The sequence below is a fragment of the Bombina bombina genome, chromosome 5 (assembly GCF_027579735.1).
Source record: "Bombina bombina isolate aBomBom1 chromosome 5, aBomBom1.pri, whole genome shotgun sequence".
Lineage (NCBI taxonomy): Eukaryota > Metazoa > Chordata > Amphibia > Anura > Bombinatoridae > Bombina > Bombina bombina.
Window position 1 is genome coordinate 542,756,391 of NC_069503.1, and position 27,438 is coordinate 542,783,828.

The window sequence follows — 27,438 nt, forward strand, 5'->3', positions numbered from 1 at the left end:
AAAGTGATGCAAGCAAAAGTGGATTAGGGTGTTGCCTATTGCAAGCTGACCAGCCTATCGCTTTTGCTTCAAGGGCACTGACCCTTACTGAGCAAAACTATGCACAAATCGAAAAAGAATGTCTGAGTATTGTGTTTGCCTGCCAGCGCTTTCATCACTACCTCTATGGTCGTGACGAGATCACTGCAGAAACTGACCATAAGCCTCTGATATCTATTTTCAAGAAACCACTTTTGTGTGCACCAAAACGTCTACAGAGCATGTTGCTCACATTACAAAATTATTGCCTAAATGTTGTCTATAAACCTGGACCTGAAATGTACATTAGTGACACTCTTAGCAGAGCTACAGCAGCAAGTAGTTCACCTGAGAGTGCACAACACACAGTTTGCAGTGTTCAACAGGATCTGGATGTCCTGTCGCAGATTAATCATTCAGACTATTTAAACGTCACAGACCAACGATTGCTTCAGATAAGACAGCACACAGAAATTGACGAGAGTTTGCAAGCACTTAAGTATGTTGTTCTGAATGGTTGGCCAGATTCAAAGGCAGAGGTGCCATTAATTGTAAGAGAATATTGGACTTTCCGAGACGAAATCGGCATTCAGGATGGTGTACTGTACAAGGGGTCAAGGGTCATCATTCCTAAATCATTAAGATCGGAGATGCTGACGCGTATTCATGCCAGTCACATTAATGGTGAAGCATGCTATAGACAGGCACGAGATACCCTATATTGGCCTAACATGCAAAATGAGATCAGAGACTTTGTTAGCCGTTGTTCAGCATGCAATGAATATGCGCAGGCACAACAGAAAGAACCCATGATGTCACATGTGCTGCCCATACGGCCTTGGCAAATTGTAAGCATGGATTTACTGAATTATGCTGGGCAAGATTTTCTACTAATCGTTGATCACTATTCTGACTTTTGGGAGATTGAGCTTCTTCCCGACCTGTCTGCTGAAACTACAATCAAGCGTTGTAAAGCACAGTTTGCACGTCATGGACAGCCAGACAGGGTAATCTCAGATAATGGACCTCAGTTTGCATGTGAGCAATTCAGACGGTTCTCTACAGATTGGGGGTTTGAGCATCTTACCTCTTCCCCGCGGCACCCTCAAGCTAATGGCAAAGCGGAATCAGCTGTAAAGATAGTGAAGAATCTTTGCAAAAAGGCCAAGTATGAAGGTAATGACCCATGGAAAGCCATTCTACATTGGAGGAACACCCCAACTGAAGGCATGGACAGCAGTCCTGCACAGCGCTTGATGTCAAGGAGGCTGAAGACTTCATTGCCAGTGGCAAATAAATTACTTGAACCTTGTGTGGTAACAGGGGTACTGGAGAAGCTACGACGGAGGAAACAGATCTCCAAACTGACATACGATGTGTCTGCCAAAGACTTACCTGAACTAAGCATTGGAGAGCCAATCCGTATGAAGCCGCTCCCTGGTGACAGGACTGGTCGCTGGAGACTGGGTACCTGTGTTCAGAGGGTTGCTCCTCGCTCATATCTTGTGGATGTGGAAGGCAGTCTCTACCGCCGCAACCGAGTGGACCTGCGAGTGGCAGAACATCTCACCACACAAGCCTATAAGCATCCGGCACTTGAGCATTCTGAGGCTCTCAATGCACCTAGTCCTACTGGACCACATAAGCAAGGCAGAGACAATACTGCTGTCACATCAGAAGGATACAATGAGGATGCCATAATGCAGCCTCTTATACCAGCAAGTTCTTCCATGCCAAACACACCAGCAGGGAAAGAGGGCAGCTCCTTAAAACCTTCTGGAGCTGAACAACTTCACCCAGGCAAAATCCCTGTGGCCTTGCGTAGTGGTTGAGTTTCAAGACCACCAGATAGACTCAATCTGTAGTGTATCTACCAGTAATGTAGTATGTTATGTTTAAGACTGATCAGGATCTGTTTTAGGTAAATTGTTAGCAAATTTTGGATTGAATGTAAAAAGGGGAGATGTTATGGAGTTATTATGCAAATAATGTGACTCTGTTTGTTTATGGTAATATTGCATTGCCTTATACTTCCTGTTTCCTGTTCCTACCTCTGACCTGGATGTAGTTATTCAGTTCAATATGATTCCTCACACTAACAGCTTGTGTCTTTATTTCTATACATGAAACAACTTGGTGACCACCTTAATATGCCCTTGTAAGGGAGGGGGGGGGGGGGACTTGGTGCAGAACATTGTTTTTTTTTTTTAATGGGCAAATGTATTCCATATTGCTGCCTAACTTGGGTTTCATATCTGTTGTCATAATTACTAGAATTGGAGGGGAATTCACTGAAATATAGGGAGGCAGAGAGTGCAGGTCATCCAGAACAGCTGGAAGCATTGACTGAAATAGCTCACTACACAGCCCACGTGCTCTCTGCAAAACTTTATATGCAAGTATCAGTCTAGGTATAAAGGAGTAAAAGAAAATAGGTTGTCCTGCCTGCAGGTTCATGTGCTTTATATATTGTCATGACAACTAATTTATTATGTAGAGTCACCACTGATTTGCTATGTTGTGCAGAGCCACCACTTTTGTATATTATATTATGCACATCACTAGAACATTTTGTTAAGAAGCAGTATAAGCAGGGTGTATAGATTCTTGGGGGGGGGTGCATGAATTTATATACAAACTTCAATAAAGTATGCTGCAGTGTCATTATGGTCCATAAGCTGAATGGGCTTAGTTTATCATTGCTACATTACAGGATATGTGATTACTAGTGATAATCAGCAAAAGGTTGTGTTTTCCCAGATTTGATTTTAATCCTAATACCACTGTGAGTCACTAAGGGATGTCTGTAAATGCTGGTGAGTACCTGCGAACAGGACCTATGCTTGTATGTTTAATAGCAACAATAATGTAGCAATGCTCAAATGTAATTGAACAATAATAAGATAAGCTTCCAAATGATCAGACTGTTTAAAAACAATAGCAGTTGCACACACATTTAAATGAACATTTGTTATTTTTTCTTTGTTGCATCTAATAGGTATTTTTTATTCTTAAAAGTATCAGTGCTGAGAATATTTTGTCATGCTTTGGGGGAGGTGTCACTATCCACCAATAATAAATGTTGTTCTTATCAGCCAGTTATCTGTCACTAGGGATGAGTTGTGCACCCTACAATAAAAAAATCATTCTTTACTTTATATGAGAGAGTTCTATTTACAAGGTAAAATTATACCTGCCAAGTTCAGCCACTTCACTGTATGCAACATCAAAGTTGTCCTTCCAGATTACCCTCATTCCATCATTACCAGGACCTGTTGTAAAGAAAAAGACGTTACTTCACATATGGAGTTAATATATTATGATTATTGTAAAAACTTTGACTGAAATATGGAACTAACCTAGAACTCTTAAACTGGATGAAGAAGACACTGAACCCATATCGTTTGCAGCTACACAGGTGTATACGCCATCGTCGTCTGTGGTTACACCTATTATCTTTAGTGTTGCCTCACCAAGATCACTGTGAAGAAACCACAACTTAGATTTAAAAATATCTCAATAAAAATGTATGCATCGCAATGTATTTGACATATCTATATGTGTGTGTGTGTATTTATATATATATATATATATATATATATATATATACACACAGTATGTGTGCATATATATATATATATATATATATATATATATGTATGTATATGTGTATGTGTGTGCATATATATATATATATATATATATATATATATATATATATAATATATGTATGTGGGTGTGTATGTATATGTATATACACTTATATATACTGTATATGTATGTATATATATATATATATTTATATATGTGTGAGTGAATATATATATATATATATATATATATATATGTATGTATATACTATATATATATATATATATATATATATATATATACACACACATACACACAAATTATGAAAAAGACATTTTTTTTAGATGATATATGTTTTTGATAACTAACTCAATAAAATTAAACAAATAGAGTATCTAACAAATATACAATACAATATTCTTTGCTCTTTTCGGTACCTATAAGCAATGTTATAGCGTCCATCACTACTCAGGATGTTATTATCGGGACCCTTCCAGGTGATAGATGCCCTAGGACGACCACAGACTTTACATCTTAAGATGACTGTCTCTCCTGTCTCACATGTTACTTCACTCAATGGTACAAGAATCTCTGGAGGAGCTACGAAACAAAAAAAAAAAAATGTATTTAAAAAAAGAAAATAGAAGAATATTCTTATCAATACTCAACAACTCTACCATAGAACTTCCATTACCATGAAATAACAAAGTGACAGTAAAAACCTTGAGATTTGCATATAAAATGTTTAGTTATGCGTAATGAAACAACTTTGAAATATATTTTCATTTTGTGTTTTGCCCCCCTTTCATGTAATTTTGTTCTGAAAACTGAGCAATATTTAATACTCAGAACCTCAAATGCACCTGCAGACACCTCAAGGCTAACTCTGCTAAATATCCGTCCCTAATTGGCTTCATCAGATAATAACTGTAAATAAATGCATTTTATACTATCTTTATGACCATAGCTAGCCTTGTAGTCTGCTGATTAAAGCCCAGATTGGCTACTCCAAATTCGGCAAATGGTGAGTGGAGTTTGGTATTGAAAAATAATTGCAGTAAAAAGGATGTTAATTTGTTGTAAAAACGTTAAGACTTGGCTGATATGTTACTCTATAGCAACACAACAGAAATGTCTTGTAATTACAAGGTGTCTACTGTCCCTTTAAATAACAGGGATTAATCTATTTTGAGAAATACCAAGTTTACTGTATATACCAGTGATGGTGATCCTTTGCACTCCAGATGTTTCAGAACTACATTTCCCTTGATGCTCAACTGGACTTCAGAGTGCCTAAGCATCATGGGAAATGTAGTTCTGAAACATCGGGAGTGCCAAGGTTTGCCATCACTAGTAAATATGCTATTAGCAAGCCCCACTTCTTTTGCAAAATACTACAGATTTATTTATAGCACTATATATACTTTTATCCAAAATGTGGATCATATACACTGTCCTTGTGTATAGCTGATAATCTAGAAACAGTCTAGTAAAATGAAAACAAATCTAGAAAAATGGGGGGGGGGGGAGGATGTAAAATTGTGAATAGAAATCTATTACTGAATTGCTGCTTGCATATAACTGTGTTTAACACCGTAAAAGGGTTAAACACATAGTTAAAGTTGGCCGCTAAAGAGCAAAGCACTACTGGGAGCTAGCTGTGCACATCTGGAGCTAATGTAAAAGAGGCATACGTGCAAAGGACTAAAATGTAACAAAAAACAGCCCATCCATGACTCAAAAGGACTTTTGTAGCTCATACATAGACAGTTTTCTTAAGATTGCTTACTCCATCCAAAATATTAAAGTTTTAAAGGGATATGAAACAGTCTTTATTTTTGAAATAAAAAAGCACTAAGCAGTGGCTTATACTTAGTAGAAATGATTGCACTATTCATCATTTTAAATGGATTTTCCCTTTTATTTCTTAGGTTTATTTTAAGCGTATTTTGTGCAGTGAACATTCCGTCCTGTCACAGCCCTATAAGGAGGTTGTGATCTCTACAGGAAGGTTCATCTAGCATGATGTCATAAAACTTCTACAGTAACATGAGCTGATTTACTATTACGTAAATAGACTAGATAAATAGGGAGTCAGATTTGCTCATGCTCAGACCAGGCAGAATGCAACCTAAGTTGCCAAGATGTCAGCTCCCTTGTCTAGTTGCATGCAGAGCCTACACTAATCATTTCTAAGTGCTCATTTTGCAAAAAATGAAAGGGAAATGAAACCCAAACATTTTATTTCATGATTCAGATATAGCAAACAATTTTCCTTTTTATTTTTATAATCACATTTGCTTCATTCTTTCGGTATACTTTGTTAAAGGAGCAGCAATTGCACTACTCAGAGCTGAACACACAAGGTGAGCCAATAAAATATATGTGCAGCCACTAATCACCAGCTAGCTCCTAGTAGTGCTTTGCTGTGCCTGAGTCTACCTAGGTATGCTTTTCAACAAAGGATGCCAAGAGAATGAAGCAAATTTGATAATTAAAGTAAATTGGAAAGTTGTTTAAAATTGTATGTTCTATCTGAATAATTAAATTAATTTTAACTTTACCCTTTAAACCAAGTAGTTTTCAGACTGAAATAACTGCTCTTTAGTTAAAATTACTTTCTTGTCAACTTACCATCATAAATATAGTTTGGATTCAGGAGCTGTAAAAACAATGAAATATCATGTTAGCAATGACAGGTAAACACTGGAACAAGTATAGAAATAATTATTATGGGGTTGCTATGTAGCCAACAAAAATCTCTATGTTATGATTAACAGATAATCACTGTTACATGATCCCATAAGGAGCACAGGTAAAATAATTCACTAATTAAATTCTCTGGTCCCTAAGTTATTATATACAGTTGATTAATATCACTTGTTATTCATTTTAAAAGAGTAGATTTTTTTTTTAAACAAATTTCAAAATGTATATCAATTTTTTGGCCTCCTGTATCATGTGACAGCCATCAGCCAATCACAGACTCACATTTGTACAAACTGTGAACTCTTGCACATGCTCAGTGGGAGCTGGTGTCTTAAAAAGTGCCTATATAAAGACTGTGCACAGTTTGATGCATGCTCTATCTCAGTGATTTTTAACCTTTTTTTTGCCGTGGCACACTTTTGTACATTAAAAAATCCTGTGGCACACCACCATAAAAAAAAATCACACATTGTAGCCTAATACAGCATATATATATACACATACACAAACACACACATACTGTATGTATTGTGCTGTTATGCCATGCCTCCTACAAACTACCCCTGCACTGGGAGTAAAAAACAAGCAAAGTTTAAAAAATATATGTCACACTGTTGTCAGTCTGCCGTGGCACACCTGAGGATCTCTCACGGCACACTAGTGTGCCACGGCACACTGGTTGAAAAACACTGCTCTATCTGAATCAGGAAAATGTCTACACTAACATCTATTGAAGAATACTCTCACTTTGAATCTATTTAACATTATCCGTTATTTAAAAAAAAAAAAAATGCTGTTATAAAATGTAGTACTACTGTAATAAAAAAATAAAAAATAAAATATATACACACGCAGAGAGAGAGAGAGAGAGAGAGGGACAGATTTGGACATAATTGGACTCCTATTAAAGACTAAGGGGCAGATTACAAGTGGAACGCTAACAGTTACGCACAAGAGATAAAGGGTTTATCCCGGTTGTTTGCGCATGTCAGGTTTACCGCTTATATTACAAGTTGAAAGTAAACGTGACCACTTGAGCGCAATCTCGATTTACACTAAAATGATTACTGATTCCTCAGAGCTCTGGTTGACTGTTTTGCAAAACAAAAAAAGTTGCACAAAACGCATCAAAAATACATTACAAAGTAAAGTTGTGTTCATGATAACGCCATCAAATAAAAATGATTAAAAACAAATATTGCACACAAAAGTTATAAGGGCTCAAAGATATGAGGTCTAGTGTGTTAGAAATAAAAAAAAAACAGGCGAAGGGCTTTAAACATAGAGATACAAACATATACATGTCTAAAGAGATACATATATAAACATATAAATATATACACATAAATACTTAAGTATACATATATAAGTGCATTGGAGCCCTTTACAGTAGATAAAACCATGTAAAACCATATTTATGCAATATTCCTCCTATAATATAAAAGGCCAAGTGCGTTTGTCCGAAGTTGTCGTGCGTTTGTCCGAAGTTGTCATGCGCAGTAGAGACAGCGCAAGGACAAACACACCTGGCCTTAAAATCTACCTGATCTGTGGTGTGACAATGGTGGGTGTGAACAGGCGTGGCCGGGCTGACGGGGGCGGGACCAGGCATGGAGGGAGCATGTGTGAGCATTCGAGGGGGAGAGAGGGGGAAAGAGCAAAAGAGAGGGGGGAAAGAGCAAAAGAGAGAGAAATAGGAAGGGGAGAGAGAGCAAAAGAGAGGGGAGAGAGCAAAATAGAGGGGAGAGCAAAAGAGAGGGGAGAGCAAAAGAGAGGGGGGAGAGAGCTTAATAGGGGGGAGAGAGAGAGCAAAAGAGAGGGGGAGAGAGAGAGCAAAAGAGAGGGGGAGAGAGAGAGCAAAAGAGAGAGCAATAGGGAGGGGAGAGAGAGCAAAAGAGAGGGGAGAGAGCGAAAGAGGGGAGAGAGAGCAAAAGAGAGGGGAGAGAGAGCAAAAGAGAGGGAAGAGAGAGCAAAAGAGAGGGAAGAGAGAGCAAAAGAGAGGGAAGAGAGAGCAAAATAGAGGGGAGAGAGAGCAAAATAGAGGGGAGAGCAAAAGAGAGGGGGGGAGAGAGCTTAATAGGGGGGAGAGAGAGCAAAAGAGAGGGGGAGAGAGAGAGCAAAAGGAGGGGAGAGAGAGAGCAAAAGAGAGAGCAATAAGGAGGGGAGAGAGAGCAAAAGAGAGGGGAGAGAGAGCAAAAGAGAGGGAGAGAGAGAGCAAAAGAGAGGGAGAAAAAGAGAGGAAGAGAGAGCAAAAGAGAGGGAAGAGGAGCAAAGAGAGGGAAGAGAGAGCAAAAGAGAGGGAAGAGAGAGCAAAATAGAGGGAAGAGAGAGCAAAAGAGAGGGAAGGGAGAGCAAAAGAGAGGGAAGGGAGAGCAAAAGAGAGGGAGGGAGAGCAAAAGAGAAGGAAGAGAGAGCAAAAGAGAGGGGGAGAGAGAGAAATAGGGGGGAAAGAGTAAAAAAGAGAGGGGGGAGAGAGCAAAAGAGAGGGGGAGAGAGAGCAAAAGAGGGGGAGAGAGAGCAAAAGAGGGGGAGAGAGAGCAAAGATAAAGGGGAAGAGAGAGAGGGTGGGGAGAGAGCAAAAGAGAGAGTGGGGAGAGAGAGAGCAAAAGAAAGGGGGAGAGAGAGAGCAAAAGAAAGGGGGAGAGAGCAAAAAGTGAGAGGAGAGCAAAAGGGGGAGAGAGAGAGAGCAAAAGAGGGGGAGAGAGAGCAAAAGTGGGGGGAGAGAGAGAGCAAAAGAGGGGGAGAGAGAGAGAGCAAAAGAGGGAGGGAGGAGAGAGCAAAAGAGGGGAGAGAGAGAGCAAAAGAGGGGGAGAGAGAGAGCAAAAGAGGGGGAGAGAAGAGAGCAAAAGAGGGGGAGAGATAGAGCAAATAGAGGGAGGGAGAGAGAGCAAAAGAGAGGGGGAGTGTGTGAGAGAGGGGGAGAGAGAGCAAAAGAGAGGGGGGAGAGCGCGAGCAAAAGAGAGGGGGAGAAAGAAAGAGCGGGGAGAGGAAGAGAGGGGGAGAGAGAGGGAGGAGGGGGAGAGAAAGAGAGGGGAGGAGAGAGAGGGGGGAGAGAGTGAGAGGGGAGAGAGAGGGGGGAGAGAGAGGGGGAGAGAGAGAGTGGGGGAGAGAGAGAGAGGTGGGGGAGAGAGAGAGAGAGGGGAGAAAGAGAGAGGGGGGAGAAAGAGAGAGGGGGAGAAAGAGAGAGGGGGAGAGAGAGAGAGGGGAGAAAGAGAGGGGAGAGAGAGGAGAGAGAGAGGGGGGGGGGGGGGGGGGAGAGAGAGGGGGGGGGGGGGGGAGAGAGAGAGAGAGGGGGGGAGAGAGAGCACAAGAGAGAGGAGAGAGATAGCAAAAGAGATGGGAGAGAGAGAGCAAAAGAGAGGAGAGATAGAGAGTGCAAAAGAGAGGGGGGAGAGAGAGAGCGCAAAAGAGGGGAAGAGAGAGATCATAAGAGGGGGGAGATAGCGCAAAAGAGAGGGGGGAGAGAGCACAAAAGAGAGGGGGGAAGGGAGAGCTCAAAAGAGAGGGGGAGAGAGAGCAAAAGAGTGGGGGGAGAGAGAGCAAAAGAGAGGGAGAGAGAGAGCAAAAGAGGGGAGAGAGAAGAGCAAAAGAGAGGGGAGAGAGAGAGCAAAAGAGGGGGGAGAGAGAGCAAAAGAGGGGGGAAAGAGAGCGCAAAAGAGGGGGAGAGAGAGATCATAAGAGGGGGGAGATAGAGAGAGCGAAAAAGAGAGGGGGTAGAGAGAGCGAAAAAGAGAGGGGGTAGAGAGAGCACAAAAGAGAGGGAGAGAGCGCAAAAGAGAGGGGGGAGAGAGCACAAACGAGAGGGGGGAAGGGAGAGCTCAAAAAAGAGGGGGGAGAGAGAGCTCAAAAGAGAGGGGGGGAGAGAGAGCACAAAAGAGAGGGGGAAGAGAGTGCAAAAGAGAGGGAGAGAGCGCAAAAGAGAGGGGGGAGAGAGCAAGAGAGGGGGGAAGAGAGCAAAAGAGAGGGGGGAAGAGAGCAAAAGAGAGGGGGGAAGAGAGCAAAAGAGAGGGGAGAGAGAGAGCAAAAGAGAGGGGAGAGAGAGCAAAAGAGAGGGGAGGAGAGAGCAAAGAGAGGGAGAGATAGAGAGCAAAGAGGGGGGGAGAGAGAGAGCAAAAGAGAGGGGGGGAGAGAGAGAGCAAAAGAGAGGGGGAGAGAGAGAGCAAAAGAGAGGGGGGAGAGAGCAAAAGAGAGGGGGGAGAGAGCAAAAGAGAGGGGAGGGAGAGAGAGCAAAAGAGAGGGGGGCGAGAGCAAAAGAGAGGGGGGAGAGAGCAAAAGAGAGGGGGGAGAGAGCAAAAGAGAGGGGGGGAGAGAGAGAGCAAAAGAGAGGGGGGATGAGAGCAAAAGAGGAGGGGGAGCGAGAGAGCAAAAGAGAGGGGGGAGAGAGAGCAAAAGAGAGGGGAGAGAGAGCAAAAGAGAGGGGGGAGAGCGAGCAAAAGAGATGGGAGAGAGAGAAGCAAAAGAGAGGGCGACGAGAGAGAGCAAAGAGAAGGGGGAGAGAGAGCAAAGAGAGGGGAGAGAGAGCAAAACGAGAGAGGGCGAGAGGGAACAAAAAAGAGTGGGGAGAGGGAACAAAAAGAGTGGGGAGAGGGAACATAAAGAGTGGGGAGAGGGAGCAAAAGAGTGGGGAGAGGGAGCAAAAGAGTGGGGAGAGGGAGCAAGAGAGAGGGGGAGAGCGCAAAAGAGAGGGGGGAGAGAGCACAAACGAGAGGGGGGAAGGGTGTGCCAAAAAGAGAGGGGGAGAGAGTGCTCAAAAGAGAGGGGGAGAGAGAGCTCAAAAGAGAGGGGGGGGAGAGAGCGCAAAAGAGAGAGGGGGAGAGAGCGCAAAAGAGAGGGGGAGAGAGCGCAAAAGAGAGGGGGGAGAGAGCGCAAAAGAGAGGGGGGAGAGAGCAAAAGAGAGGGGGGAGAGAGCAAAAGAGAGGGGAGAGAGAGCAAAAGAGAGGGGAGAGAGAGCAAAAGAGAGGGGAGAGAGAGCAAAAGAGAGGGGAGAGAGAGAGTAAAAGAGAGGGGGGAGAGAGAGAGCAAAAGAGAGGGGAGAGAGAGAGAGCAAAAGAGAGGGGGGGAGAGAGAGAGCAAAAGAGAGGGGGGGAGAGAGAGCAAAAGAGAGGGGGGAGAGAGAGCAAAAGAGAGGGGTTAGACAGAGCAAAAGAGAGGGGGGGAGAGAGAGCAAAAGAGAGGTGGAGAGAGAGCAAAAGAGAGGGAAGGGAGAGCAAAAGAGAGGGAAGGGAGAGCAAAAGAGAGGGAAGGGAGAGCAAAAGAGAGGGAAGGGAGAGCAAAAGAGAAGGAAGAGAGAGCAAAAGAGAGGGGGGAGCAAAAGAGAGGGGGGAGATAGCTAAATAGGGGGGAAAGAGTAAAAAAGAGGGGGAGAGAGAGCAAAAGAGAGGGGGAGAGAGAGCAAGAGAGGGGGAGAGAGAGCAAGAGAGGGGGAGAGAGAGCAAAAGAGGGGGAGAGAGAGCAAAAGAAAGGGGGGGAGAGAGAGAGCAAAAGAAAGGGGGAGAGAGAGCAAAAGAAAGGGGGGGAGAGAGAGAGCAAAAGAAAGGGGGGGGAGAGAGCAAAAGAGGGGGAGAGAGAGCAAAAGAGGGGGAGAAAGAAAAAGAGGGGGGGAGATAGAGCAAAATAGAGGGAGGGAGAGAGAGCAAAAGAGAGGGGGAGAGAAAGCAAAAGGGAAGGCGGGAGAGAGAGAGCAAAAGAGAGGGGGAGAGAGAGAGCAAAAGGGATGGTGGGAATGAGTAAGAGAGAGGGGGGAGAGAGAGCAAACGAAAGGGGGGGAGAGAGAAAAAGAGATGGGGGAGAGCGCAAGCAAAAGAGAGGGAGAGAAAGAAAGAGCGGGGAGAGGAAGAGAGGGGGAGAGAGAGGGAGGAGAGAAAGAAGGGGGAGAGAAAGAGAGGGGAGGAGAGAGTGAGAGGGGGGGAGAGAGTGAGAGGGGGAGAGAGAGGGGGGAGATAGAGAAGGGAGAAAGAGAGGTGGGAGAGAGAGAGGAGAAAGAGAGGGGGGAGAGAGAGAGGAGAAAGAGAGGGGGGGAGAGAGAGAGGAGAGAGAGGGGGGGGGAGAGAGAGAGGGGGGAGAGAGAGCACAAGAGAGGGGAGAGAGATAGCAAAAGAGATGGGAGAGAGAGAGCAAAAGAAAGGGGGGAGAGAGAGAGCAAAAGAGAGGGGGTAGAGAGAGCGCAAAAGAGAGGGGGAGAGCGCAAAAGAGAGGGGGGAGAGAGCACAAACGAGAGGGGGGAAGGGAGAGCTCAAAAGAGAGGGGGGGAGAGAGAGCTCAAAAGAGAGGGGGGAGAGAGAGCTCAAAAGAGAGGGGGGGGAGAGAGCGCAAAAGAGAGAGGGGGAGAGAGCGCAAAAGAGAGGGGGAGAGAGCGCAAAAGAGAGGGGGGAGAGAGCGCAAAAGAGAGGGGGGAGAGAGCAAAAGAGAGGGGGGAGAGAGCAAAAGAGAGGGGAGAGAGAGCAAAAGAGAGGGGAGAGAGAGCAAAAGAGAGGGGAGAGAGAGCAAAAGAGAGGGGAGAGAGAGAGTAAAAGAGAGGGGGGAGAGAGAGAGCAAAAGAGAGGGGAGAGAGAGAGAGCAAAAGAGAGGGGGGGAGAGAGAGAGCAAAAGAGAGGGGGGGAGAGAGAGCAAAAGAGAGGGGGGAGAGAGAGCAAAAGAGAGGGGTTAGACAGAGCAAAAGAGAGGGGGGGAGAGAGAGCAAAAGAGAGGTGGAGAGAGAGCAAAAGAGAGGGGGAGAGAGAGCAAAAGAGAGGGGGGGAGAAAGCAAAAGAGAGCGGGGAAAGGGAGCAAAAGAGAGGGGGGAAAGGGAGCAAAAGAGAGGGGGGAGAGAGAGCTCAAAAGAGAGGGGGGAGAGAGAGCACAAAAGAGAGGGGGAGAGAGCGCAAAAGAGAGGGGGAGAGAGCGCAAAAGAGAGGGGGGAGAGAGCGCAAAAGAGAGGGGGGAGAGAGCAAGAGAGGGGGGGGAGAGAGCAAGAGAGGGGGGGGGAGAGAGCAAGAGAGGGGGGAGAGAGAGAGCAAAAGAGAGGGGGGAGAGAGAGAGCAAAAGAGAGGGGGGGAGAGAGAGAGCAAAAGAGAGGGGGGAGAGAGAGCAAAAGAGAGGGGGGGAGAGAGAGCAAAAGAGAGGGGGGAGAGAGAGCAAAAGAGAGGGGTTAGAGAGAGCAAAAGAGAGGGGGGGAGAGAGAGCAAAAGAGAGGGGGGGAGAGAGAGCAAAAGAGAGGGGGAGAGAGAGCAAAAGAGAGGGGGAGAGAGAGCAAAAGAGAGGGGGAGAGAGAGCAAAAGAGAGGGGGAGAGAGAGCAAAAGAGAGGGGGAGAGAGAGCAAAAGAGAGGGGGAGAGAGACCAAAAGAGAGGGGGGGAGAAAGCAAAAGAGAGGGGGGGAGAAAGCAAAAGAGAGCGGGGAAAGGGAGCAAAAGAGAGGGGGGAGAGGGAGCAAAAGAGAGGGGGGAGAGGGAGCAAAAGAGAGGGGGGAGAGGGAACAAAAAAGAGTGGGGAGAGGGAGCAAAACAGTGGGGAGAGGGAGCAAAAGAGTGGGGAGAGGGAGCAAGAGAGAGGGGGCGAGATAAAGCAAGAGAGAGGGGGCGAGATAAAGCAAAAGAGAGGGGGAGAGAGAGAGCAAAAGAGAGGAGAGAAAGAAAGTGCAAAAGAGAGGGGGGAGAGAGAGAGCGCAAAAGAGGGGAAGAGAGAGATCATAAGAGGGGGGAGATAGTGCAAAAGAGAGGGGGGAGAGAGCGCAAAAGAGTGGGGGGAAGGGAGAGCGCAAAAGAGAGGGGGAGAGAGAGCAAAAGAGTGGGGAGAGAGCGCAAAAGAGTGGGGAGAGAGAGCAAAAGAGGGGGGAGAGAGAGCAAAAGAGGGGGGAGAGAGAGCGCAAAAGAGGGGGGAGAGAGAGCGCAAAAGAGGGGGAGAGAGAGCGCAAAAGAGGGGGAGAGAGAGATCATAAGAGGGGGGAGATAGAGAGCGCAAAAGAGAGGGGGTAGAGAGAGCGAAAAAAAGAGGGGGTAGAGAGAGCACAAAAGAGAGGGGGAGAGCACAAAAGAGAGGGGGAGAGCATAAAAGAGAGGGGGAGAGCACAAAAGAGAGGGGGAAGAGAGCACAAACGAGAGGGGGGAAGGGAGAGCTCAAAAAAGAGGGGGGAGAGAGAGCTCAAAAGAGAGGGAGGGGGAGAGAGAGCACAAAAGAGAGGGGGAGAAAGCGCAAAAGAGAGGGGGGAGAGAGCGCAAAAGAGAGGGGGAGAGAGCGCAAAAGAGAGGGGGAGAGAGCAAGAGAGGGGGTAAGAGAGCAAAAGAGAGGGGGTAAGAGAGCAAAAGAGAGGGGAGAGAGAGAGCAAAAGAGAGGGGAGAGAGAGAGCAAAAGAGAGGGGAGAGAGAGAGCAAAAGAGAGGGGAGAGAGCAAAAGAGAGGGGAGAGAGCAAAAGAGAGGGGAGAGAGAGAGCAAAAGAGAGGGGGGGAGAGAGAGCAAAAGAGAGGGGGGAGAGAGAGAGCAAAAGAGAGGGGGAGAGAGAGAGCAAAAGAGAGGGGGGAGAGAGAGCAAAAGAGAGGGGGGGAGAGAGAGCAAAAGAGAGGGGGGAGAGAGAGCAAAAGAGAGGGGGGAGAGAGAGCAAAAGAGAGGGGGGGAGAGAGAGCAAAAGATAGGGGGAGAGAGAGCAAAAGAGAGGGGGAGAGAGAGCAAAAGAGAGGGGGAGAGAGAGCAAAAGAGAGGGGGAGAGAGAGCAAAAGAGAGGGGGAGAGAGAGCAAAAGAGAGGGGGGGAGAGAGCAAAAGAGAGGGGGGGAGAAAGCAAAAGAGAGCGGGGAGAGGGAGCAAAAGAGAGGGGGGAGAGGGAACAAAAGAGAGGGGGGAGAGGGAACAAAAGAGAAGGGGGAGAGGGAACAAAAGAGAGGGGGGAGAGGGAACAAAAGAGAGGGGGGAGAGGGAACAAAAAAGAGTGGGGAGAGGGAGCAAAAGAGTGGGGAGAGGGAGCAAAAAAGTGGGGAGAGGGAGCAAAAGAGTAGGGAGAGAGAGCAAGAGAGAGGGGGCGAGATAAAGCAAGAGAGAGGGGGCGAGATAAAGCAAAAGAGAGGGGGTGAGATAAAGCAAAAGAGAGGGGGCGAGATAAAGCAAAAGAGAGGGGGCGAGATAAAGCAAAAGAGAGGGGGAGAGAGAGAGCAAGGGGTGGGATCGCTGTACTGCAGAAAATGGCCCGTGTGAACAGGCTTTAGGACTAGTATTTAATATAGTGTTATAGTGTGTATTTACTATACATATTTCAAATTCCAATGTTCTGCACATAGAGGAATATGTATTTCTATATATTCATATTTTCATGTCGGGTTAGCGTACATGAGAATATGTGATCGGATTTGCACGCTAGTTGGGTGTTTGTTTTTTGCTTCATTGACTTCTATGGCCGAATACGTGAACAAGACGCGATATTCCAAGTTTGGCTTTTTACGCTCGTTGAGTTAGTGCAATTGCAAAAACAGTTTACTTTTGACTCATAATACGAGAGCAACCCGACGAGTGCAAAAAGCTTACTCTTAGCGCAGTTAAAACTCTAGCAGCAATGTTAAATAACGCTCCACTGGTAATCTAGCTCTAGATGTCCTCTTTGAACCAGTTAAATATAATCAGTCTGTATTAAATATCCTGGTTAACTTTTTTGCTGACTCTTTACAGTTATAAATTTGTGTCTGTTATTTCTCGCACATTATTCTCCTATTGTTCTATCGCATTTACCTTCACGGATACCTTATTGGGTGTTCCTTCTCTTGATTTTCGATAACCATTTTCTTGCTTGGTCTCTCTTTTGCCATCTTTTTCTCTCTTCTCTGATTTTTTCCTTATTCTAAGTGCTGTATGCCAAGATGATGACTTCCTGCTAAAAGCCAAAAGAAATAAAAAATGTTCAGACTATTTATCAGTTAAAGAAATAATGTATATATCATTTATATATTTTAAATCATGACAAGTTATTTAATTAGGATACAAAACTTTAAAGTATATTAGGCAAAACTGCCATTTTCTGTGATCAGATGAAAAATGCAATGATTTTAAAGGACTGCACACAATGAATCAGGGAGAGATCCAGAAGTAATCATTTAAAGGGCCAGTAAATACATTAGATTTGCATAAACAACAAATGCATGATAAAAAGATAAGGCAATAGCAGTCTGAACTGTAGTAGTTTCTTTTTTCTCACAAATTTGAAACTTATGTCTATTTCCACTCCCACTGCATCATGTGACAGCCATCAGCCAATCACAAATGCATATACATATATGCTGTGAATTGTTACACATGCTCAGTAGGAGCTGGTTACTCAAAAAGTGTGAACATAAAAAGACTGTGCACATTTTGTTAATGGAAGTAAATTGGAACATTATTTAATATTGTATGCTCTATCCAAATCATGAAAGTTTAATTTTCACTTGTGTGTCCCTTTAACTAAAGTATTAATTTAGAAACAACATGACAACTAACCTCATATGCTTTTAATTATTAGATGAAAAAAATGCTTAAAAAGTCACTGAATAAAGTAGATATTTGGCTCTGTAGATAAATTCATATATATATATATATATATATATATATATATATATATATATATATATACAGATAGATAGATACATACATATATAGATTTAAAAAAATCACAAATTTAAATTAAAGAATGACATTCAATCAAATACCCACTTCATTGTTCCATCAGGAAGGTCACTGATGACTGCGCTCGTGTGGCCCAGGATATAGCTTGGAATCCAGCCCTCGGCCGCAGGGCACTCATCAGTGGCAGCTCGGAACACCAGAAACATGTTCTGTTGGTTGCTTGCCAAAATTTGTACAACTTCCCCCTGGTAGACATTGATCTCATCCTCCTTCACGGCTGTGTAATCGTGCGTCACTAGCATGGTGGAGATATTGCTACTGCTGCTACTTTCACTCTGATGAATAGGAAAGAAGGGGGAAATCAGAAGAGAACAAATTAAAACTGGTATGGGTGCAAAATGGACAATGTAATTGACAGTGGACAAAATGTACTAACAAACAACAGCTTCACCAGTTCCTTTGTTATTTTATGTTGGGGATTAACTAAAGAATAAAAAGGGTGAATATGAGTTGGCAAGTCACATACATAGGATAACAAAGGAACAAGAGAGGCTGAAAAAAGCAATTTAGTGATTTTTTTTAACTCTGTTTTGAACAACATATGTTCTAATGGAACTACAGGAAATTATTATTGCAATATGTTAATATACAGTAAGCTGTGATCCAAACCATAGACCTCACCATATGAAGAACAGAACATTCTAGGCATAATGTTAAAATAATTTATGGGTTGCAGAAGCGTTAACAAAAAAGATAGATTACGTATCTTAGCATGTTGTAATACCTAACATATGTTGTTCATGTTCACCGAAAAACATGTTGAACTTAATCAATATAACAGTTTGTTTTATTAATATTTTGGTCCTCTAGATTGTATTACAACCTACTCAACACAATATGGGTCTTCATTGGTTTATAATATTGTAAACAAAATCTTTACATATCTACTAGACATATTGAAACTCACTCATAAGCAAAAATGCTTTTTTTTTTTTTAAATCTTGAGCAAATATTGTGAAAATGTATTATTAATATTATTAATAACTATATTATAATAATACAATTAAAGAGACATACTAATGCAATATTACAATGTTCTGATTCACTAGTGTTCTACCTCTGCATAGTTAAAGGAATTTGAAACCCAAGAATATTCTTCCATGATTCAGACTGTTAAAAAGAAAACAAAAAAAAACATTTTCTTGGTTTCCTTTCTTGAATAGCATTCTTGCAGAACTAATGAAGAGAATGCCTAGGTTGGTAATGTGCACGGTCTAACTAAATGGCAACAAATTATACCATAAGAGTGAAGTAAATTTGATAAGTAAATTGTATTTTTTTTTCTAAAACTGTACACTCTATTTGAATCATGAAAAATAAAATTTGTGTTTCATGTTCCTTTAATTTTTGGGTGAGGTGAGCTGGTCCTAAGCAGACTTATGTGTTTTAAAGCCTCTGTAGGGGGGTTAAGCATTTAGTTATTTTATTACTAAATATATATATTAATATATATATATATATATATTAATATATAAAATATAGGTATTATATATATATATATATATATATATATATATATATATATATATATATATATATATATATTTGTATTATTTTGTTTAGTGCCACCAAATTCTGTAGTACTGGGCACAAGTGTAAGGTATACAATGACCATCAGATGTCAATTAAATAATTTTATCATTGCAACAGAATGTCTCTTTAAAAATACTATAGGAAGTGTCTACAAATATGAGAAAACATATCACATGCAAAGCAGAATGTAGTTAATCAAGTTTTTGAGAGGAAAATGGGTTAAAACAACAAATACGTTCTTACAAAAAAAGCACAGAGGAAAGAACAAGAAACAGATCCTAAAAAGACCGCTCCAAGAAATCTGAAGTTGAAAGTCTGGGGAAACATCCAGGAGACATGAATGTATATTTGTTTATTTTCTCAAGATGTTGCTTGTGTAGTTAAAAGTTCCATCTTGAATTCTATGTGATAAAAAAAAAATTGCAGACCTTTTAAAAATGTGTTATGCACTGAAAAATCAAAAAAGGTTGAAGTTTCTTCAGGTGCATGATGAACCAATCTTCTATTTGGAAGAGGGAAAACAACAGTGCATCAGGTGCCAGGTAAATTTATTTTACAAAGCTCTATAACAGGGTATCTTAGTCTTATTCCGTTGCTAGAAAATGTCAAAAAGGCTATTAAAAAAAAAAACTCCCACTTCATGACGATCAGCATAGAAAGATTAAAATTTACCCAACAGCCATGTAAACAATATGTCTGTAGACCAGTTGTATGTATACATCTTTTAAAAACAAAATGACAAAGATGAATTGTATTTCAAGAAAAGCTGTATGCTGCATAGTTTGTATGTTCCAAATATTAAAAGAATATAAATTTGTAGCACAGGACCAAAACATCCTCTATATGGTGTTAAAAAAAAGGTTTAATTTTTTTTTAAATGATAGAAACTTAAAAGTATGTTTATGGAAATAATTATGTTAAAAAGAATTATATGATTAATAAAAAGTCACTCAATATTCCTGTTTTTGCCATCCCATTAAAGAAGAAAAAAGTGTAAAAGCAAAGGAAGTGTTAGTAGTAATCTATATTGATTTTAGCAGATGCCAAGAGATATCAAAACTAGGGTTAGGTAGCCTTTGATGTGTTGGTGAATAGATCACAAGCGAGTGCATATAATGAACAAGAGAGACCAGAAGAACTGATTATTTCAGAGTAGAGAAGCGCTGGAGAGCCAGAAGTTAGTAACGCAGAGTGATGGTAACGAGCAGGAGGGAAGCATGAGAAGTTTTCAGTAGAGCTTGCAGAACGGAGGTGGCTCTGTTCTTACCCCATTACTCTGGGTTGACTGAACTGACTGCTCGCTGGTCGAGGAGCAAGTGCTCATGCGGTCTGTTTCCTTGCTGTGAGAAGAATGGCGGTGAAGTTGCCGCTGAAGGGAGTCAGTGTCTCCAGGAAAAGTAAAGGAGCCAGGACGGCTTACTGGGGAGGCTGGGATTGAGTTCCAGAAAGAAGCTTTCTGTAGGGGGCTGCTTGGTGGAAAGGGTTCCTTGCCAAATGATGGTGGAAAGTTAGATGAAACTGGAGAGTTCAGAGGTGAAGCTGCACCATTTCTTGGCTTTCCTAATGTGAGAGTCCCCAGAGAACTTTTGCTACGATTGTCCTCTGTGCTCCCCTTCAGCTCTTTCTGCCCACCATCTGCCATGCATGGGACACCACTAGAAGGCTTCTTGGAACCCTCAATCATCCTCATCTTTGGAACGGGATCTGGAGCTTTGTCCTGGGAGCTGTTTTCTGAAGCAGGAGGAATGTGCTCTGTGCGTTTGGGAGCAGTGTCTAAGGAGAGGCTGAGAGGTGCAACAGAGTGATGGCGAACAGACATACCTGACAGCTTGTCTGCCTCTGCTGAAGATGCAGAGGAGACCAGGACAGGGGAATGGTGTCTGACAGGCTGGGGGATCCGGGAGGGCCTGCTTCGACTGGAGCCACTCAACCCACTACAGTTGCTAGGACCACTGGTGGGGGCCACATTACTGCTGCCACTGCTTCCACCAGTGTGGTTCCTGTGGTATTCAATTGGTGATGTCAAGGCTAAAAACAAAAATAAATATTGTTTTGTTAGAATGTCATTATCATCTAAGAGTTCCCTTTAAATTAAAATTACAAATAAAATTAAGACCAAAGATCTACTGACACCTCACATGTTTCATTACCATATGCAAGTACATCTCTGGTTATAAAACTGCATTATGTAAATATGACTGTCAAAGGCAGGGTGGTGTACTAAGGGATTTATAATAGCTTCCAATGTTGCCTATTTGGGGAAGGATAACGGACACACACAGTGCAAGAGTGCAATCATAGGGCACTGGAAATTAAAAGGACAGGATAGAAAACAAAAGAAGATCCTTACCATTTAAGAAGTTGCGCTGGTTTTCCAAAATTTGGTTGATTTCATGAATCCACAACTGTCTTACTCCTGGAAATGATGAATGCAAAATATACATCTCTGTAGAGTCGACAGACCTTGACAACAGTGCAAACTTGCAAGGATCATTATCAACACATTCCTCTAGACTAAGGCAACTAACCTGTTGAAGAAAAAAAGTATATAAACAAAATAATCACAGATATTGATAGAAACTAAGTCATTATCGGCTAGATTTGGAGTTTTGTCGGTAACGACCCGAAAAACTAACGCCGGCTTTTTTCTGGCCGCACCATAAAAATAACTCTGGTATTGAGAGTCCACATAAAGGCTGCGTTAGGCTCCAAAAAAGGAGCGTAGAGCATTTTTAACGCAGCTTCAACTCTCAATACCAGAGTTGCTTACGCAAGCGGCCAGCCTCAAAAACGTGCTCATGCACGATTCTCCCATAGGAAACAATGGGGCTGTTTGAGCTGAAAAAAAACCTAACACCTGCAAAAAAGCCGCGTTCAGCTCTTAACGCAGCCCCATTGTTTGCTATGGGGAAACACTTCCTACGTCTGCACCTAACACTCTAACATGTACCCCGAGTCTAAATACCCCTAACCTTACACTTATTAACCCCTAATCTGCCGCCCCCGCTATCGCTGACACCTGCATTTTATTTTTAACCCCTAATCTGCCGCTCCGTAAACCGCCGCTACTTACATTATCCCTATGTACCCCTAATCTGCTGCCCCTAACACCGCCGACCCCTGTATTATATTTATTAACCCCTAATCTGCCCCCCTCAACGTCGCCTCCATCTGCCTACACTTATTAACCCCTAATCTGCCGTCCGCAAAGCTCCGCCACCTACGTTATCCTTATGTACCCCTATCTGCTGCCCCTAACACCGCCGACCCCTATATTATATTTATTAACCCCTAATCTGCCCCCCTCAACGTCTCCTCCACCTGCCTACACTTATTAACCCCTAATCTGCTGAGCGGACCGCACCGCTACTATAATAAAGTTATTAACCCCTAATCCGCCTCACTAACCCTATAATAAATAGTATTAACCCCTAATCTGCCCTCCCTAACATCGCCGACACCTAACTTCAATTATTAACCCCTAATCTGACGACCGGAGCTCACCGCTATTCTAATAAATGTATTAACCCCTAAAGCTAAATCTAACCCTAACACTAACACCCCCCTAAATTAAATATAATTTACATCTAACGAAATTAATTAACTCTTATTAAATAAATTATTCCTATATAAAGATAAATACTTACCTGTAAAATAAATCCTAATATAGCTACAATATAAATTATAATTATATTATAGCTATTTTAGGATTTATATTTATTTTACAGGTAACTTTGTATTTATTTTAACCAGGTACAATAGCTATTAAATAGTTAAGAACTATTTAATAGCTAAAATAGTTAAAATAATTACAAAATTACCTGTAAAATAAATACTAACCTAAGTTACAATTAAACCTAACACTACACTATCAATAAATTAATTAAATAAACTACCTACAATTACCTACAATTAACCTAACACTACACTATCAATAAATTAATTAAATACAATTCCTACAAATAAATACAATTAAATAAACTAGCTAAAGTACAGAAAATAAAAAAGAACTAAGTTACAAAAAATAAAAAAATATTTACAAACATAAGAAAAATATTACAACAATTTTAAACTAATTACACCTACTCTAAGCCCCCTAATAAAACAACAAAGCCCCCCAAAATAAAAAATGCCCTACCCTATTCTAAATTAATAAAGTTAAAAGCTCTTTTACCTTACCAGCCCTGAACAGGGCCCTTTGCGGGGCATGCCCCAAGAAGTTCAGCTCTTTTGCCTGTAAAAAAAAAACATACAATACCCCCCCCCAACATTACAACCCACCACCCACATACCCCTAATCTAACCCAAACCCCCCTTAAATAAACCTAACACTAAGCCCCTGAAGATCATCCTACCTTGTCTTCACCTCACCAGGTATCACCGATCCGTCCTGGCTCCAAAATCTTCATCCAACCCAAGCGGGGGTTGGCGATCCATCATCCGGTGGCTGAAGAGGTCCAGAAGAGGCTCCAAAGTCTTCATCCTATCCGTGAAGAAGAGGCGATCCGGACCGGCAACCATCTTGATCCAAGCGGCATCTTCTATCTTCATCCGATGACGAACGGCTCCATCCTGATCAGCCAATAGAATGCAAGCTCAATCTGATTGGCTGATTGGATCAGCCAATCGGATTGAACTTGATTCTGATTGGCTGATTCCATCAGCCAATCAGAATATTCCTACCTTAATTCCGATTGGCTGATAGAATCCTATCAGCCAATCGGAATTCGAGGTACGCCATCTTGGATGACGTCCCTTAAAGGAACCGTCATTCTTCAGTTGGACGTCGCCGGAAGAAGATGGGTCCGCGGTGGAGGTCTTCAGGATGGAGCCGGTCGTCATCGGATGAAGATAGAAGATGCCGCTTGGATCAAGATGGTTGCCGGTCCGGATCGCCTCTTCTTCCCGGATAGGATGAAGACTTTGGAGCCTCTTCTGGACCTCTTCAGCCACCGGATGATGGATCACCAACCCCCGCTTGGGTTGGATGAAGATTTTGGAGCCAGGACGGATCGGTGATACCTGGTGAGGTGAAGACAAGGTAGGATGATCTTCAGGGGCTTAGTGTTAGGTTTATTTAAGGGGGGTTTGGGTTAGATTAGGGGTATGTGGGTGGTGGGTTGTAATGTTGGGGGGGTATTGTATGTTTTTTTTTAACAGGCAAAAGAGCTGATCTTCTTGGGGCATGCCCCGCAAAGGGCCCTGTTTAGGGCTGGTAAGGTAAAAGAGCTTTTAACTTTATTAATTTAGAATAGGGTAGGGCATTTTTTATTTTGGGGGGCTTTGTTGTTTTATTAGGGGGCTTAGAGTAGGTGTAATTAGTTTAAAATTGTTGTAATATTTTTCTTATGTTTGTAAATATTTTTTTATTTTTTGTAACTTAGTTCTTTTTTATTTTTTGTACTTTAGCTAGTTTATTTAATTGTATTTATTTGTAGGAATTGTATTTAATTAATTTATTGATAGTGTAGTGTTAGGTTAATTGTAGGTAATTGTAGGTAGTTTATTTAATTAATTTATTGATAGTGTAGTGTTAGGTTTAATTGTAACTTAGGTTAGGATTTATTTTACAGGTAATTTTGTAATTATTTTAACTATTTTAGCTATTAAATAGTTCTTAACTATTTAATAGCTATTGTACCTGGTTAAAATAAATACAAAGTTACCTGTAAAATAAATATAAATCCTAAAATATCTATAATAAAATTATAATTTATATTGTAGCTATATTAGGATTTATTTTACAGGTATTTATCTTTAAATAGGAATAATTTATTTAATAAGAGTTAATTAATTTCGTTAGATGTAAATTATATTTAACTTAGGGGGGTGTTAGTGTTAGGGTTAGACTTAGCTTTAGGGGTTAATACATTTATTAGAGTAGCGGTGAGCTCCGGTCGGCAGATTAGGGGTTAATAATTGAAGTTAGGTGTTGGCGATGTTACGGAGGGCAGATTAGGGGTTAATACTATTTATTATAGGGTTAGTGAGGCGGATTAGGGGTTAATAACTTTATTATAGTAGCGGTGCGGTCCGCTCGGCAGATTAGGGGTTAATAAGTGTAGGCAGATGGATGCGACGTTGAGGGGGGCAGATTAGGGGTTAATAAATATAATATAGGGGTCGGCGGTGTTAGGGGCAGCAGATTAGGGGTACATAAGGATAACGTAGGTGGCGGCGCTTTGCGGTCGGCAGATTAGGGGTTAATAAGTGTAGGCAGATGGAGGCGACGTTGAGGGGGGCAGATTAGGGGTTAATAAATATAATATAGGGGTCGGCGGTGTTAGGGGCAGCAGATTAGGGGTACATAAGGATAACGTAGGTGGCGGTCGGCAGATTAGGGGTTAAAAAAATTTATTAGAGTGTCGGCGATGTGGGGGGACCTCGGTTTAGGGGTACATAGGTAGTTCATGGGTGTTAGTGTACTTTAGAGTACAGTAGTTAAGAGCTTTAGAAACCGGTGTTAGCCCAGAAAGCTCTTAACTACTGACTTTTTTCCTGCGGCTGGAGTTTTGTCGTTAGATGTCTAACGCTCACTTCAGAAACGACTCTAAATACCGGAGTTAGAAAAATCCCATTGAAAAGATAGGATACGCAATTGACGTAAGGGGATCTGCGGTATGGAAAAGTCGCGGCTGAAAAGTGAGCGTTAGACCCTTTTTTGAGTGACTCCAAATACCGGCGGTAGCCTAAAACCAGCGTTAGGAGCCTCTAACGCTGGTTTTCACGGCTAACGCCAAACTCCAAATCTAGGCCTATATTTCTACATTTAATATACATTGTAAGTTTTCATAATAAAGTATAATCTGTTGTAAACGATGATAATACAGCACAACAACAAAAAGAATAAGTTGCGCATAGTTGTCTATAAAAATTATAAAGCCGGAGACAATGTAAAGTTACTTCATATAGTAATAATATTTCTTAAAAAGTGACAATCACAATGTTGTATGGATCTTTCACAAGCTACCATCAAGAACAAACACAGATCATCGTTTAAAAAAAAAAAAGGTTCCTTAAATTAGAGGACAACTGAAAATTCTACTAGAGGAAACAATGCTCCAGGATGTTATAAATCCTCCCTTCCAATTGTGACACCCTAAAGTCTAACAGAAAGATATCTGAACTTTGGGAAGACAATAAAAAATATTAAGACGTAAGCATAGAAAGAAAGAAAAAAAAAAAGGATGGGAATGGGACAAATCCCATTGCCATCCTTTTTTTTTCTCTGTTTCTATGCTTACGTCTCACTTTCATTTGTTTATAGCTACTTTTTATCTTGAAGTCATTTTAGACTGTAAGCTTGAGAACCTTTCTAACTGTAGCTCACTTTGTATAAAAGTGCATCTACAACTTATTGTGCTCAAGGGCAGGGCGCACCCCTCTTTATGTTTGTCATTGTAAGTGTAGTAATGTCTCACACAATGTAAGTTTTTATTGTTTTATACCCTTGATTGTAATGTACTCTTGTATAGCGAAATCAAAACGAATAGTAATTATTGTCGGCCAGTACTCTGCACTCAAGCTGTCCATATATGATATGTCTTGAATTCATGTTATACTGAGGCTACTTTCTCTACTAACTCTCAAAGAGCACTCTAGTATTTGTTGTCTTTATATATTGTCTATATTGGCAGATAAAAAAAAGAATACGTCTATCAGTTTAATTTATGGTTATCCCCTTTTACAAAAACCTTTTCAGTCCCCTGGCACTTATTTACAAGGCACACAATGAAAACTTGAACCCCAAGAAAAAGTAAGTTTGCTGCTAAGCCCCGTTTGGTATACTTACCTTGATACTATTTTTAAAGAGAAACCCTGGCATAGAATAGCCTTTCTTTTTATCCAGGGGCTCGCTGAAGATGACTAATTGTTCAAAGAGAAAGACCCGCCTTTCTTTGCAGCGTGGCAAGAGTCCAGTTTCCTGATCAGTAACCAGGAACGTGTCTTGCAATAAGAGTTTTCCTTGGGCTACAATTTTGCCCTGTTAAATATGGGAATAAAACAAGTTAGCAAAAGGCTGATGCCTAAAATTTGACCAACACTAAAAAATGAATCACTTGATGAAAGTACTCAGTACTGTTGAACAGCAAAAAAAGAATTTTACTTATTTTAAAGCATGCAATATATTTTATTTAAAATCTACAGGCAGCTTCTGCAAGCCTCCTGTTTGGTGCATATGCAAATGCTTCAATTAGTTGTTTTTTTTTTAAGTATATTTGTCACACATTTAAAATACAATATTCTGGATCTAACTAAAAATTAGTCATTCGGTATTACATCAAATCCTTGTAGGCGTCCAACGTTCATCATGTCGTTACAGCGTTTTGGTACAATGCACATGACTTCAACAGCTCTCTGATTAAAGAAGAATATAAGAAAATATAAGAACGACACATATAGATAACGGACACCTTTTTAAAAGTTATGAAGCATTTATACACTTAAAACGACACACGTGGTCATACTTTAGCGTGAAACATAAGTGTATGTTTATCATATATGAATAATAATCTAGTGTTTCAATTTTTGATAAAAAAACAAACTGCATATTAAAAAAAAAAGTGTACCTCTAATTCTGCTATATCCACACACGCCTTCTTGGAGTATTTAAGGAAATCCTAAAGGGGAGAAAAACAGTTTTCTCACATATATTCATTGATATTGATGTCCACAGCTAATGTTTACAGAGTGTTGTATTATTAAAGGGATATTAACATCTGCCACGTCCTAAAATGATAACTATGTATTTCAGAAACAATGGCAACGCCGTTATGAACAAGTATTTTTTTTTTAATTAAAGAAAAGTGATCAGTAACCATTGTACCATACTCAGAAGGGCAGCATTTTACTTAGAAATATTTTACTAGGTCCACAGAAAAAGTTTTTGGAGAGTGGAGCATAAAGGGAGGGTAAAGAATTAATGGTGCCAGATAGAAGATCAGAGCTGTTATGGACCTCGCTTACCAGT

At 41.7% G+C, this 27,438-nt stretch overlaps 1 protein-coding gene across 6 annotated transcripts in view; it reads right to left on the bottom strand.

The window, feature by feature from the left end:
- Positions 1–27,438, bottom strand: part of LOC128660571 (triple functional domain protein) — a 763,036-nt gene that overhangs the window by 11,088 nt on the left and 724,510 nt on the right. For 2 of the 6 annotated variants that reach the window (XM_053714497.1, XM_053714493.1), the window contains exons 44-54: positions 27,038–27,088; positions 26,748–26,825; positions 26,260–26,451; positions 20,818–20,995; positions 19,735–20,495; positions 16,962–17,209; positions 16,005–16,143; positions 6,244–6,271; positions 4,047–4,209; positions 3,378–3,499; positions 3,212–3,290 (exon numbers count right to left, since the gene is read on the bottom strand). In XM_053714497.1, the coding sequence (XP_053570472.1) occupies positions 3,212–3,290; positions 3,378–3,499; positions 4,047–4,209; positions 6,244–6,271; positions 16,005–16,143; positions 16,962–17,209; positions 19,735–20,495; positions 20,818–20,995; positions 26,260–26,451; positions 26,748–26,825; positions 27,038–27,088 (2,039 nt within the window). Of the gene's footprint in view, positions 1–3,211; positions 3,291–3,377; positions 3,500–4,046; positions 4,210–6,243; positions 6,272–16,004; positions 16,147–16,961; positions 17,210–19,734; positions 20,496–20,817; positions 20,996–26,259; positions 26,452–26,747; positions 26,826–27,037; positions 27,089–27,438 lie in introns of those variants that run through there. The other 4 variants (XM_053714496.1, XM_053714492.1, XM_053714494.1 and 1 more) reach the window with 3 other exon arrangements.